Source organism: Apteryx rowi, unplaced genomic scaffold, assembly GCF_003343035.1.
Source record: "Apteryx rowi isolate R43461 unplaced genomic scaffold, aptRow1 scaffold_175, whole genome shotgun sequence".
Taxonomy (NCBI): Eukaryota; Metazoa; Chordata; class Aves; order Apterygiformes; family Apterygidae; genus Apteryx; species Apteryx rowi.
Genome location: NW_020448030.1, coordinates 1,426,111 through 1,440,335, shown reverse-complemented (window position 1 = coordinate 1,440,335; position 14,225 = coordinate 1,426,111). Strand labels below are relative to the sequence as shown.

The 14,225-nt window shown below is 37.0% G+C and overlaps 1 protein-coding gene across 1 annotated transcript in view; it reads right to left on the bottom strand.

Moving 5' to 3' along the window:
• Positions 1 to 5,353: 5,353 nt before the first annotated feature.
• The window catches only part of GPC5 (glypican 5), a 732,889-nt gene continuing 724,017 nt past the window's right edge, over positions 5,354 to 14,225 (bottom strand). The window contains exon 8 of the mRNA XM_026061075.1: positions 5,354 to 5,514. Within this exon, the coding sequence (XP_025916860.1) occupies positions 5,354 to 5,514 (161 nt within the window). The remainder of the gene's footprint in view (positions 5,515 to 14,225) is intronic.

Sequence of the window (14,225 nt, the reverse complement as noted above, 5' to 3'; positions counted from 1 at the left end):
GCTCAGCTCTCCCAGTGCTGTTGTTTGCAGAGACGCAAGGTGAACTGGATCCCCGAAGTCCTCTGCATCAGGAGTACCCCAACCCATTTCACTGAGTGGTCCTGATGCGGCTGGTACTCTTGCACCAGCAACACAAGCAGGAGAGTGGGTGGCACGGAGGAAAGCAGGGAAGCCAGAAACTGCCTCTGAGAAAAATGTTCATGTGACTTGAATTCAAGAGACTAGCAATAGATTTGGGCTGTCTGACTAACCTGGAGAGAAATAGATGTGACACCTAAATTAGGCATGCACAGTAGGAGATCCTGGCCCAGCACTGTGTGCTGTCAGCAGTGATGAAATGCATCGACCAAGTCCTCCCAACTGCAGAAGCTCAGCATGTTATTCCTCTTCAATGTGAGCTGGTAAAAACAGGTTCAGGGGGTACCAGGTATATTGTCTCTGGTATTTCACATTTACAAGTTCCCAAATAAAGTAAAAGATACAATTTCCAACTGCCAGACATGCAAATTTTGTCTGGATCTGAAAGTCAAGCCATATCCTTTTATTCACACATCACCAGAAAGAAGGAATCAGTAGCTAGAACATTTTTAGTAACTTGCTCAGCTTTGCAAGAGCAGAATCTGGCTTTTCCTAGGGCTGCATTAGCTTTCTAGCCTAATGGAGTTAAAAAGAACTTTTTTTTTCTATTATCATCAGTTATGACTCAGAACACACAGAAATGGCAACATTTGCTGAGTAAGATTGATGTTTAGACATTTATTTCAGAGTAGAAATGAACTTAAAAAAAATTAAGCAGATATAGCATCAGCCCTTAAAGGTTTTTTCTTCTATTTTAATTTGTGCTTCTGATCAGATGTATGGAAATACTAAGATTAATCTGAAACCTTAAATAGGTTCATCTGAAACCAGTTATAATCTGAAAAGGAATATTATTTTATTAAATATGTAAAAATATAGTTTTAGAGAGATAAACTATATATGTATATCTATCTTTCCTGAGAGAGACAGAGAGAATCTAATATATGGCTACACTTATGCTTTACCTTTTATTAGTCAGTAAAGTAACAATGATACTTGCTTCCTAAGGAGATAAATGCTTTTTGTCCTCTTTCACCAGCTACACTCAGGAAAGCTGTCACCTTAAAATATTTATTTAAATTGCTTGGACATTATTTATGATGCAAAGTGTACTTCAATACTTGTTTTGTAATCAGTACATTTAAACATACAGCTGCATCTAAAGAAAATTAAAAATAAATATTCAAGAAGATTGGCTCAATCTTACCAACAAAAAGTATCAGGGATTTATGAAAAGATTATCCTTCCATAATTATTCTTTTTCTAAAATACTGTATTCCAAGTAAATAACTACACTTTTCTCTAGGAAGTTATTCCCTACAAGGCTTTCTTACCTTCTGTTCACAGCTTTTCTATGGTGCTGAGATTGGATACACAGCTGTAATGTTGATATCCATTGCAAGTTTAGCATTTGAAGAAGTTGTCTATCTGAGAAATGATTTTTAGCATCCCTACTTTAAACTCTTATCAGCTGTATTATATAAAGGGCTTTAAAAAAACAGCAAAATGAAAATCTCGCTCAGCAAAGGGTTTGTGAGATACAGAAAAGCTTTGGACTAAGTAGAAATAATTGAAAATACTTAGAGTGACCCAGACCCAGATGACATTTCTCAGGTTACCTAGGGATCTTTGGAGCTCAGCGACTGTCCTGTGCTGCCTGCACGCGGAGAATAACATCTGCATCCCAAGGCAATTGGCCCAGGGTGGCTTGCATCTTTACTGCACATGGACCACCATTTTAGGATGATAAGGATGAGTTTACATTGTATTGTCATGATCTCCAGTTCAGCCCTTTTTATTTTCTCAGCTTCTAGCTTCTCTAATGTACTCTACCTGCCATGCTCAACATTTTTCTGCTCAATGCTTGCCAACAACTATTCCTCATTTTATTGTTGGCTTTAAGATAGGCAATGTTTCAGGGTTTTTTTCTCCATTGCTATACCTGGAGCTACACTCAAGCATCCTGCCAGATTCCCAACAGATTTTTGCAATGTTAGTTCTCCAAGGTTAGCCTGAGACAAGCTGCCACAACATCCTTGAACTCTGTGACGCTAGTGTCCTCTCTTTGCTCTGAGACATTTTTAACAATTTCTTATGATTCTTTAAGAATCAAGAATATTTCTTTATAACATGTCCAAAGTGATGAAAGACCTGTGGTGCAGCCTGGCAGACCCACAAGTCTAGGCCATGATGTTGCATAGAGATAGATGAGACATGAGGGTGAATGAGGGTACACGGCTTATGGGGCCAGTGGGAACTCCAGACTTGCTTTCATTGTATTCATATTGCCTGTTGAAGTGGTCCCAACACCTAGATTATTCATGTGCGGTGTCTGAGAAGGAGACACCTAATTTCCCACTGCAGAAAGGGTCACGGATCTTGTGTAGATTTGGTACAAAAAATAAGAGAAGCAGGCCATGAAAAAACTGAGGTGCTACACAGACTAATAATGTATATATGTCTGAAGAGGCCTTGAGACCTAATTACTGTCATTATTTGAAAATAGGGCTTGTGTTTCCGAGGTGCTGTAGAGTAAACTATGCTCACCATGAACACCTGGTTCCATCAGTAAAGCCTTAAACAACACACAAAAGTGTGGAATGGAAGCAAAGTGCTTCAGGATATAACCCAAATTCTAAGTAAAGGATATTAGGGGAAAATTTGTTCCATTTATGAATCTCTGATTCAAAGCTTTTTTCAATTTCCCATGAAATGATTGGGACTGGTCACTGTTAGGAAAAAAGGGAGTGGACTAGATGGATTGCTGGTTTGAGCTGGTATGAAAAAGGAAAACGATAAAATCAGATTTTCTTTCCCTGAATTTCATCATCATTTCAGTGTATGCTGGGATAGCAACATAAGTGAATATGAAGAACTGATTTACAAAACCTGCAAAAGAAAAAAGAGGTCAAGTAAAATGTACACATGGCACACATGCATATTAATGATGTTTATCTGGGCATGGGATTGCTCTTAGGAATGTTTAATTGCTTTTTTAAACATTATTGCTGTTTACCTGTATGTTATACTGAGTGCACTATTGACTAATGCATGCATTTAGGAATAAAAATATTTACATATGCTTCTTTATATTAGTCTCATATAAAATTAATTGTTTTTGCAGTCCAGGAAGAGTTCTAGATACAGTATGAGTATACACAGTATTATGTTGCGTATTCCTTTGTTCTCTTACAATGGACTGTAAAGGGGAAGTAATCACACAATACTATTAAATACTTTCTAGTTAAAATGACATGGAAATTAGTCACAGCAGAACAAATCCGACCTTAGTATCTTATAACAGCAGTATACAATGTACCATTAGTACTGTGAAACATTTTTGCTTGGATCAGCTTACAAAGTATAAGCACTTGAGTTGGGATTCATGTTGTGATTCAGGCTCTTTTATTTATGTGTCAACATGTAGGCTAGGTATTCAAGCTCTCAGTGTTACTGATGGAGATCTGTGGTATGGTTCACTTGCCCACACATACGTGTGTAGTACCATTTGATATATGCAAGGATATCCCACCTAGTCACCAGCTGCTACTCCTGATGACTCCCATTTAAGTAGCTTTCTGGAATTTCCCATGAGTTCTGCATCATATATGCCAGTGCCATGAGTATATCTTGGATCCAGGAAATCTCCAGTAGCACCAGACATTTATTTTTAGGCAAATGAGTTCTTAGGTGTCTGCTTTAATATGAGCTGAATAACTCACTAGGCTTCATTGACTGTATTGACAAGGGTCTCAGTTCCATGGCCCACCGAAAGACTAAGCCTTTTTGTTGCAGTAGCTGGAAACTAGATGGGTTTCCTTATTCAGCTAGTTGCTTGTGTTTTGGCAACTGAATGTTACCCTGTATTTCCACTGACTGCAATGACAGCTTAGACATCTAGCACATATGTAAATGCCTATATGTAGATATATAGATTGAGGTATCTTAATCCAGAATTGAATCCTACCCTTGCTGTTATCTCTAAATAAAATGCAGTTATATTTGCATATCTGTTTATACATAAGTAGTATTTAATATGTAGTTTTTCCAAACTGGGAAAAGTAATCCCTACGAAAATTAACTCAGTTTACCCTGTAGACTTTCCCCCCCCCCCTTTTTGGAGAAGGGGAGAAGGGCAAATTCAACATTTTCTGTTTTACAGGGGTCACTTCTCTGAAGATAGGTACACAAAGGGCAGAGCAATTGTATCAACAGTTGGTATTAATTGTATGTAGGGTTATGGTCAGCAGCTTTAGTCCGACTGGAGGCCAGTCACTTGTGGTATAACCCAGGGATTCATAGTGGGGCCAATACTGTTTAATGTCTTCATTAATGATCTGGATGATGGGATCGAATGCACCCTCAGCAAGTTCAGTGATGATACAAACTGGGAGGAGTGGGTGATACACCAGAGGGCTGTGTTGCCATTCAGAGGGACCTTGACAGGCTGGAGAAATGGGCAAGGAGCAACCTCATGAAGTTCAATAAAGGCAAGTGCAGAGTCCTGCACCTGGGGAGGAATAACCTCATGCATCAGTACAAGCTGGGGGCCAACCAGCTGGAAAGCAGTTTGGCAGAAAAAGACCTGGGGGTTCTGGTGGTCACCAAGTTGACCATGAGCCAGCAATGTGCCCTTATGGCAGAACGTTGCCAGCAGGACAAGGGAGGTGATCCTTCCCCTTTACTCAGCCCTGATGAGGCCACATCTGGAGTCCTGTGTCCAGTTCTGGGCTCCCCAGTACAAGAAAGACATGGACATAATGCAACAAGTCCAGCAAAGGGCCACAAAGATGATTAAGGGACCGGAGCATCTCTCATACAAGAAGAGGCTGAGAGAACTGGAACTGTTCAACGTGGAGAAGAAAAGGCTCAGGGGGAACTTATTAGGGTGTGTAAATATCTGAAGGGAGGGTGTAAAGAAGATGGAGCCAGACTCTTCTCAGTGGTGCTCAGTTAAGGGACGAGAAGCCGTGGGCTCAAATTCAAATGCAGGAAATTCTATTTAAAAATGAGAAAAAACATTTTTTATATGAGGATGGTTAAACACTCCAGACAGATTGTGGAGTCGCCATCCTTGGAGCTATTTGAAACTTGACTGGGCACAGCAAACAATTACACAAGCAATTTTGTTAATATTCAGGCCTAAGATCAGAGAGGCTGATATTACACAAGCTATCATAAATATTGCTATATCCACCAGATCCCTTATTCCAGGCTTGTGAGTAGGGACAAACAGATGACAATGAGACCCATATATCAAGACAGAGCTACACAGTTACCAAAGACTGAGAAACAGTGTTACCAAACTAATCAGCATAAATGTCATATAATCAGCCATTGTTATACATCCTGCTCCAGTTGTGTCTAAAGTGCTGCCATCACTGGCTTGATGGATTTGCTTTACGTCACTGAGGTTCGTCTTGTCTGGCATCCCTGCTGAGACAAATAAGAAAATACAGTATGATACATGCCTTGTCACTACTGGCAACATGCTATAGCTAGAACAAATTTAAATATCCTCAGCACACAGACTGTCACAGTTTGGTTTCTGAGTCTCATGTTACTGCCAAATTCAAAATCCTTTATAATTGCATCTAGAAACACACACTATATGGCCATTCATCGCTGAAAGTAATTCAGAGGCTTGCCAGCTCTGAACAAAGCAGTTCTTGTAGAAATATATCTCAGCAAACATTTGCAGACTGAAGTGAACAGTTTTGCAAGTCCCAGTAGTACCTAAATGTCCACTGCTCACATCTTTCTTGGATTTGAAGGAAAAAGAAAGTAATTTAATGTGAAATTGCTTGTGTCTGGCTCCTGATATTATTCAAAAACAATGTGTACCTGATATAAGGTATGCAGCAAAGTGTACTTGTTACTATATAAAACATCTATTTTGGCACTACTTAAACAGAGTTTACAACATGCTGGCAAAAATGTAAGACTGACTTTAAATAGGAACTCTTTTAGCGAGTTCCCAGCTGAATATTTGTACATTTATGGATTGGGAAAAATGTTCCTCCAACTCAAAACAGTGCTTTTTATGGATTAAGGAGGTAATCACCCATTATAATTCCTGTGCCTTGTTGATCAATTGGAAACAGGTCTTGGAGACGCATTGAGCTTTGGTAGCATTGTCAGTTGCTTGTATTTTCTATGCATACTTCTAGACTAACTGTCTTATCCCATACAATAACTTGTGGCACGCCATTATCAATCAAAATTAACAAGTCTAAATTCAATGTTATTACATGCAACAAATATTGACATTATAATTACACTGAGACTGAAAAAGGCTTCATATAAAGCAAAGTCAATATTTATGTAATTAGGTCAATACATACATAATTCAGAAGGTAAGCTCTACTGCGTTAGAACAGCAGCATTAAAAAGAAACTCAGCTCTACTGAGCTGACATATTGATTTTACAGTCTGAGTATCTGGATTATTATTCATTGTTTAGGTACTTCTTTCCTCTCTGTATCATTAGCAAAGATGAATAAACTAGTGATTCTTCTTTTTTCCAAAGGGACTGCAATGGAGGATGTCTATTTAGTCATGGTGATATCCTCTTTAAGTGAGAGTTTAATAAGAAGCCACAGAGAATCATTGTAATTTCCTTGTTTTTAAAAGGAACAACTTTTTTGGTGCTTGTGTTAGAAAAACTCTTTTCCCTAAAAGCAGGTTGAAAGCTGCTCTTTGTGAACTTACTGTATGTACTCAAATCTCCTTCCTGTAGCTTTGAAAAAATGCATTAAGGGAAGAGTCAGCAAAAGTCAATCATGTTGTTTGAAAAACCTGCTAGAATGAATTTGTCTTCTTGGCTGCCGTACTTAGCAGAATAGACTGCTATTTTGTGTGGATTTATTGATCCAGTGCTCTTGCCTGGAATTTGTGAAAATTAGCTCTATAAGTACAATGCAGGTGGACAGACAAGGAGGAAGAGCAACAATACCTTCTGAGAAGGAGGGAATACAATTCCTCCTTACCATGCACATTGAGTAACCTCTCTAGAAAAAGACCAAACAGTCAGCACTGCATGGAAGGAATGTTTGGTGGATCACCAAAGAGGGCAGATTGCAGGACTTTTTCTAGAGAGTATTGGAAATAGAACCAGGTCATTCATCCAGAGTTTTAGTGAAGAGTTCTCCTATTTAAAAAGATTAATTTCAACACCGTGAAAAATTCAGCTCTGTTGCTGAACCAGTGCAACAATACAGCTAAGCAAGTGCAATAGATATCACAAAGCAGATTTTTCTCAGTGTATTTAGAAATACTCTGCCACAGCAGTGATAGAGTGAAATATATGGCCTTACCTTAAATATCCAGTATCTCATTTATTATGAAAGACAATCATAAAAAAGGAATATATTCCTAGATCTTACAGCTAATAACCTGATTGTCAGGCTTCAATTAAAGTATGCGATCTAAGTCTGAAAGCAATTTGACTAGATATTAACTATTCACTGGAAGGTCAGCTTTAACATCTAGTGACACTTTCATTGACAATATTATGGAAAATAGAAAAAGAGTAAATTTCATTTTTATGGGAAAAACTATCTCAAAATTTATTTTCTTTCCAATCTGAAATGAAAACAACAAACTTTGGAAATTCCCATGAAAAGAGTGTTTTTTAAAAAATGTTCAAACCTAGCAATGCGTTTTTCTTTGATGAAGTCAAAATACTATAACATATTGAATATAATCTCTGATGTTAAATGTATATACTGTTAGGACTGCAGTGTAAACATATAGCAAACCTTTGACCTATTATGCCCCACAGAACTATGCCACAACTTTGACTTTATTCAAATAGGTAGTTCAAAAAATATACTTACTATTACTATCCTACATTAATACTAATGTTACTATACTAATATATTTTACTATAAAAAATCACTGAACTGAAAAACAATCCTAAAAAATAACTTAACAGAACTGCATTTTTCCATAGAATGGTATTTTTTAATCAGTTCTAGTAACTATAAATTTAGTTCCTACATCTAGGCTACATTTTCTATTTAAATAAGTAGATTCTGCTGTGCATTATATATCTTGGTTTAAATATATATGCCATCCTTCATGTATCATATTCAGTCACAGAAGTGATCCTTTTCTCTAAATGATTTTAACTTCCTTGGTTCACAGAAAACTTGCAGTGAGAGCTATACAAATATTTGCAGCAAAACAGAACAAAATATAAAGCGAACTTGGTTGGGTTTAGTTCCCTCACATACTAGAAACTGAAATTATGTTAAAGAGAAGCCATCTAAGTTTCCCATATCCTTTAAATGATCTGTGATAAGTGTCTGGTTTAATATGAAAGTCATGCTAGAGCTAATATTTTGACTGGAAAATGCTGAAGTTTAGAAGTTTCAGCTAAGATTCAGCGCTTTTTTTCCAAAGGAAAGCTAGAATTGCAAGGCAGAGCAGCAGATAATTTTGAGGGGAATTAGAATCCAAATATAATGTTTGCATGAACTTATATAAAGTAAAGCTGCCAAGTATCATATCTCTGTGCCCAACATCAGCTGTGAAATCCAGTCAGTGACTGCAATTTAAAATATTGTCCTGCTCTGTTTTAGAAAAGATTAATCAGTAAAAGAATTTTTCCAAAGTGTGTGATGAATATTACAACATCTCATTATAGTATAACAGCTGCAGAGCAAATTCTAACACTCTTTAGCATCTTTTAAAGATATTTAAAACCTATGAAAGGTAACAGTACTGGCAGCCTTGAAAGCTGGCCTGCGTTATTCTTCTCCAGAAAAGCTGCAGCAACAACACCATTTCCTTCGAATATCAAACAACAGACCTTAACTTTGATTTGAAAGGTCAGACCTAAAGACATGGAACATTTTCATTTGGCCTGGACCTTTCCTGTTGACATTGTGAAAGTATTGCAGCAAGGAGCTAAACGCTTGCCTACAAAGAACCTCCCTGAGACTATTCAGTTCATTTTAAACAGAAGGTCCTGCAACAGTGGCTTGGTTTGAACTAGATGACAAAATGTTTGCACATCTGGAGTCTCACCACAAACACCTTGCTGCATTATCTGCTATCTACTCAGTAACATACCTCACAAATGAAATGGCTCTTCAAGGGAAAATGAAGCTGCCAAATGGATTTCTGTGGGAACCCAGCTGCAAACAAAGCCTATCACAGTTTTAGAGAGGGGAGAGAACTGGATTTCTCTGTGTGTGCATCATTCTTCTTATGACATTCTGGAAGATCCAAAACACATTTTTTATGCCACAAGCATTTTTATGAACCTCAGATAAGAGTAATAATTTGAGTGAGGAGGGGGTAGTGTTTCAGATGATAGGAAAAAATGATGGGATGTGGCTTTTACAAGRCAACACTCTTTTTAACCCTCTTTTTTTCTTATGAAGTTGTATACAAAATTCTTAGCAGGGCAAATAATTATTTCAGTCATTATATATAAGCTATACTCCAGGATCTTATAACACATGAGCTGTGAAGAAAAGCACCAATAACTGGCTGAAGCTATGCCCCCAAATTCACGAGAAAGATTATGAATAAACTTTATGTGAGGTTAAAAGAATACGTAGAGATTAGACAAACAGAAGAGAAATAACTGATATACTTGTAGAATAATGTCTAAATATGAAGTTGGAAATGGAATTTACAATAATGAGGAGATAGCTGGCAAAGGATGACGTTATAGGAGGTGGGCCATGCATTTATAGACGTCTGTAAGAATTTTTTGGAAAGTAGAACAAGATAGAGATTTGGATATAACCGATAAAGTAAACTGAAGAATTTAGAGGCAAAGGCAAAAAGGAGAAGACCATAATGATTAAGAAGAATGAAGGGTGAGTCATATCAGAGCAATTGTCTCAGGAAATTGCAGATGACAACAGTGCTAAAAGAATCTCCTTACTGTGTAAAGGAAACATCAACACTGACCAATATCAACACATTTTTTGTAGTATCAAGGAAGATATAGTATTAGTTTGATTCTTTCGGTTCAGAATAATGAGGTGTCAATAATGTCTTTATACAGTTAAATTTGAAAAATTGCATTAGTTGATTTTACCACAAAAGACAAAAACCAAAAAGGAATTACTGTGCACTGTTATTCCATAATTTAAAATGCCAGCAATTATCAAAGAGTCTTTTGATTTGACCAGTCTTTTGCCAGCTGAAACTTTTAATCTTATAATGGATTTCTTCTGCCAGGTTTTACTGTGAACTACGTAATGTCAAGAAAACATTTTGAAAAATAGCTATACTAGATCACAGAGCTATGCTTAAATACCTTAGATATACTTCACTTTATATGTAGTGGTTGCTAAGACAACTTTAATTTTCTATTTTAAATAATTTGTACATGCTTTTACTGAACAATAACTATATGTAAAGAATAACTTATTCAGTATAGGTCAGATCATACCTCACCTAGTGTTTTTAAGCCATTAATCTGCTAAAAATACCACAAAATATTTACAGCATCCAGTGCTTAGAAAGAAAATTAGAAACAATGGGCAATGTCTATTATTATTCAAAGACTTTTCCCTGTGAATTTCATGTGATGTGGTCAATGAAGTCTCAATGAGGGGAAAAAATATGGCTGAGAAGAACTACATTATGCAGGGTACTTGGCAAATGACTAATTTCTTTAGGCCAATTTCATGTTTTTATGACTGCATCTATACTTTGAAAAGCTAAGGAGCACCTCCAGTAAAAAACATTCCCCACATTTCACTTGAAAAGTACCCTTCTTACAGTACACACATATTGCAGAACATGTATTTACCCTATTTATGATTTTTACATGTTTTTATGATGCCGTGCGCCCTTTCCTTGCACAGTAAGTGAAATGAAAAGAAGCATCAGACTGGTCTAGATGACCTCCAGAGGTCCCTTCCAGCGTCAGCTGTTCTGTGATTCTGTAAGTATTAAATGTTTCACAATTCAACACTAGTTGTAAGAAATAATAAAAAACCTCTGACTTTCACTAAAAGTAATAGAGACAGAAAGAAGCTACATTGCTCTATCATTCTTCCATCACATGGCTTTAGAAGAAGTGAACAGTGATATGAGAGATGTCTGTGCTGAGAATGAAGACAGGATTTAACCTAGTGAAAAATATGCCTCTGCTTTATTTTGTTTAGTTTTCATTTAATGAAGGACAAACTAACAGTTAATCCACAGAACCTAAAGAAATGTCAAAATTTTCAAGCATTTTTCATGTGAGGCTTTTGGAATTTTTTAGGCCTCAATATTAAAGAAAAATCAATTATCTGACATTGCACTTGAGTTTTCCATATCTGAATTATAAATCAGTTTGCTCAGCTGAATTTCTTAATACTTCCAGCTTGTTCTTTTTCAGTGAAGTTCTGTTTGTTAGAAGGTTCATAAGAAAAGAACAATGACAAAAAGGAAAGGCACCAGGGAAAAAGAATGAATCTACATGACTGACTTAGAATGAATGAAGACTTTTGCATTATGGAATCTATTGTTTACCTGATCATATATAATCAGTGAAATTAATGGATTAGCGCAGAAAACAGGCCTCAGTGATACTAAAATCGTATGTTGTAATATAGTTTTAATTCCTGTCTCTTTTGTCTTCCTGTGTAATTTGGGTGCAATATATTATTGTATCTGATTGTGTCAATCCCAATAGGCTGACAGTAATGGTAAGGTGAAGGAGGAAAAAGGTTCAAAACCAAAATAATAGATTTTGCCACAACAGCAATGTCTCCATTTCACTATTTGATTCTGCCTGTGACTATTGCCTGATGCTTTAAAGGTGGGAGAAACAATAAGAGATAGTGAACCATTTAGGCAACCAGACCATTAGGACCCCTAACTTCTGGCATTTGGTGATTAATGGGTGCTCTGGAGCATAGGGATACATATTTATTATGCTTGTGAAGTACAGTGAATGATTTGATTCTCATTATTCACATAAATTAATGTCACTTTGCCTTACGCAAGAAAAAAACAAACCAAAAGGAATGAAAAGCCAAAATAAAAAAGAACAACAATCTGAAAATATGCTTGCACCTTTTCAGCTGCCTGAGATCATGTTTAACTACAAAGGCCAGAATCCTTAAATACATCCTTTAAAAAGTCAATATAGCTTTTTTTAAAATTGCAGATGAACTCCTATTTTGTCAGAGCAGAATTCCATCTACTTTGCTGTAGTGGTTATATGGGTCAGTTTGTGTCAGAAAAGATAAGCTTCAGTATGATGTGCCATACCCAACGCAGCGTAAGGTAGCAGTATGCCGATACTAAAGTCAAAAGTGAGGTGCTTAAGAAGATAATCCCAGATGATACTTAGGGTAAGATTCATTCCACTGAATTTTAGATATCTATAAAGTCTACATCTACAAATGTGATTCATTTGCCTAAACATGGCTGTCTACTGACATTTTAGACACTTGGGAGGGTATTGTATTTGACATACGGCTGCCCTTCCAAAGGAAACCTGTTTCTTATAAAGCGCTGTGAAGATATTTTGTGTTAGACAACTGAATCCTGCCTTACAGCTGAGCTAGTTACTTCATCTCCCATCATAGTGAATGCAGAGAAAGAGGTAATTACAGAAATGCATATTTCTATAAATAGGAGTGGAGTACTCAAATATAGATATTTACAGTGTGCTTTTGACCAGATGAATCCTATACTTATTCACAGAGTAGCTTCATCACTGAATGAGCAGTGAATATTTTCTAACATATTCCTGCCATTATGCTGTATATCTTTGGTGGAAAAACAAAGCAAAATACTGAATCTGTAGCTCTGACAAATGGGTTACATTTAAGGAATTCTAGGTAGGAAAGTTAAAAAAAATGGTAAGGTACTAATTAAGTTCATATTTGTTTCACCTGTAGTCTTATGTTGTCAGTTTTATACCTAAAACCCTGATTATAAGCATTTCTTGCTTTCAGCATTGAGTTTGCCTGGTGTTGAAGGGCATGATGAATCAGGGCAAAAATGACGAATTTAGGCTGCTATATTGCCATGAAAGCAGTGAATCAGAGTCTGATGTGTGCAAACATCCTGAGGAGCCAGTACTCCATGAAAGTGTTTCCTGCTAAAATACAAAAAGAGTCAATGTAGCTATATTTACATAGCAAAATACACATCCCAGAAGGAGATCCTTCAGGCAAAGTGGCGCAGAGTGGCTTGTGTCTACCTTGCTCAGAACTAGCAATACCTAGAACAAACTGCTGAACAAATCTCTGCTGCACAGTACAATGCCCTCGATATCTTGTAAGCCACCCGTGGTGGTCTCCTTGGCTCAAAATACAATTATTATTTTGTTTGTTTGTTTTTACTTCAAAGTGTCTGAAATAACATGTGGGTTGTGCTGCAACCCACCAGGTGGTGTTTTTATAACAAGAAACTGAGGGAGTGTATTACATGCTGTGGGTTATGATATCCAGGCATGGGAAAGTGCTTTGAAAATAAAAAGCCTGATGTTGAAGGACTTTGTAGGGCAGAGAAATCTAAGCCTTTGGCCATCTGGTTTGTATTGCCTTTTGGAAGCAGTCAGTGGAATGAATTATCCACAGAACTTCAGGTTTGTTTTGGAGGGGTGGAGATGGTTTTCCTTAATGCCGAGCCATGGAGTGAACTAACATTTATGCAATGTGGACCAGGAGACAACTTGCAAGCTAAGTTACTTGACAGTGTAGATATAGCCAGGGAAATCATTGAAATTCTGAGAATTGCTTATTATCATAGGAAAGATCTGTACTGTGACAGAAATTCTAGCAGCAAAATTCTTAACCTCCTTATGAGTCTCACCTCTGGCATTGGCCAGTCATTTCTTTCAGTGAAACACAGTCGTATGTTTTCACAGCTCTTCTTAAGGAAAAGTAGTTCAGACAGCCTGTATCAAAGCCTAGGAAGGACCTTGAGCATACCAAAGGACCTTGAGTACCAAAGCACTGAATCCAATCTATATGCCACAAGGCAATGTGGAACAATGAGAAGATGTTCACTTTGTAGCCAAGCCAACTGAAGATTCGTATTCAGAGTGCCTCCACAAAGGGAGATCGTCAGTGACTGAGATTTTTGATTCCATATATAATGTAGGGTGATAACCAAGCCATTATGAATTAATTGATCACTACAGTTAGGACAGAATGTAAAAAGAAAAATAC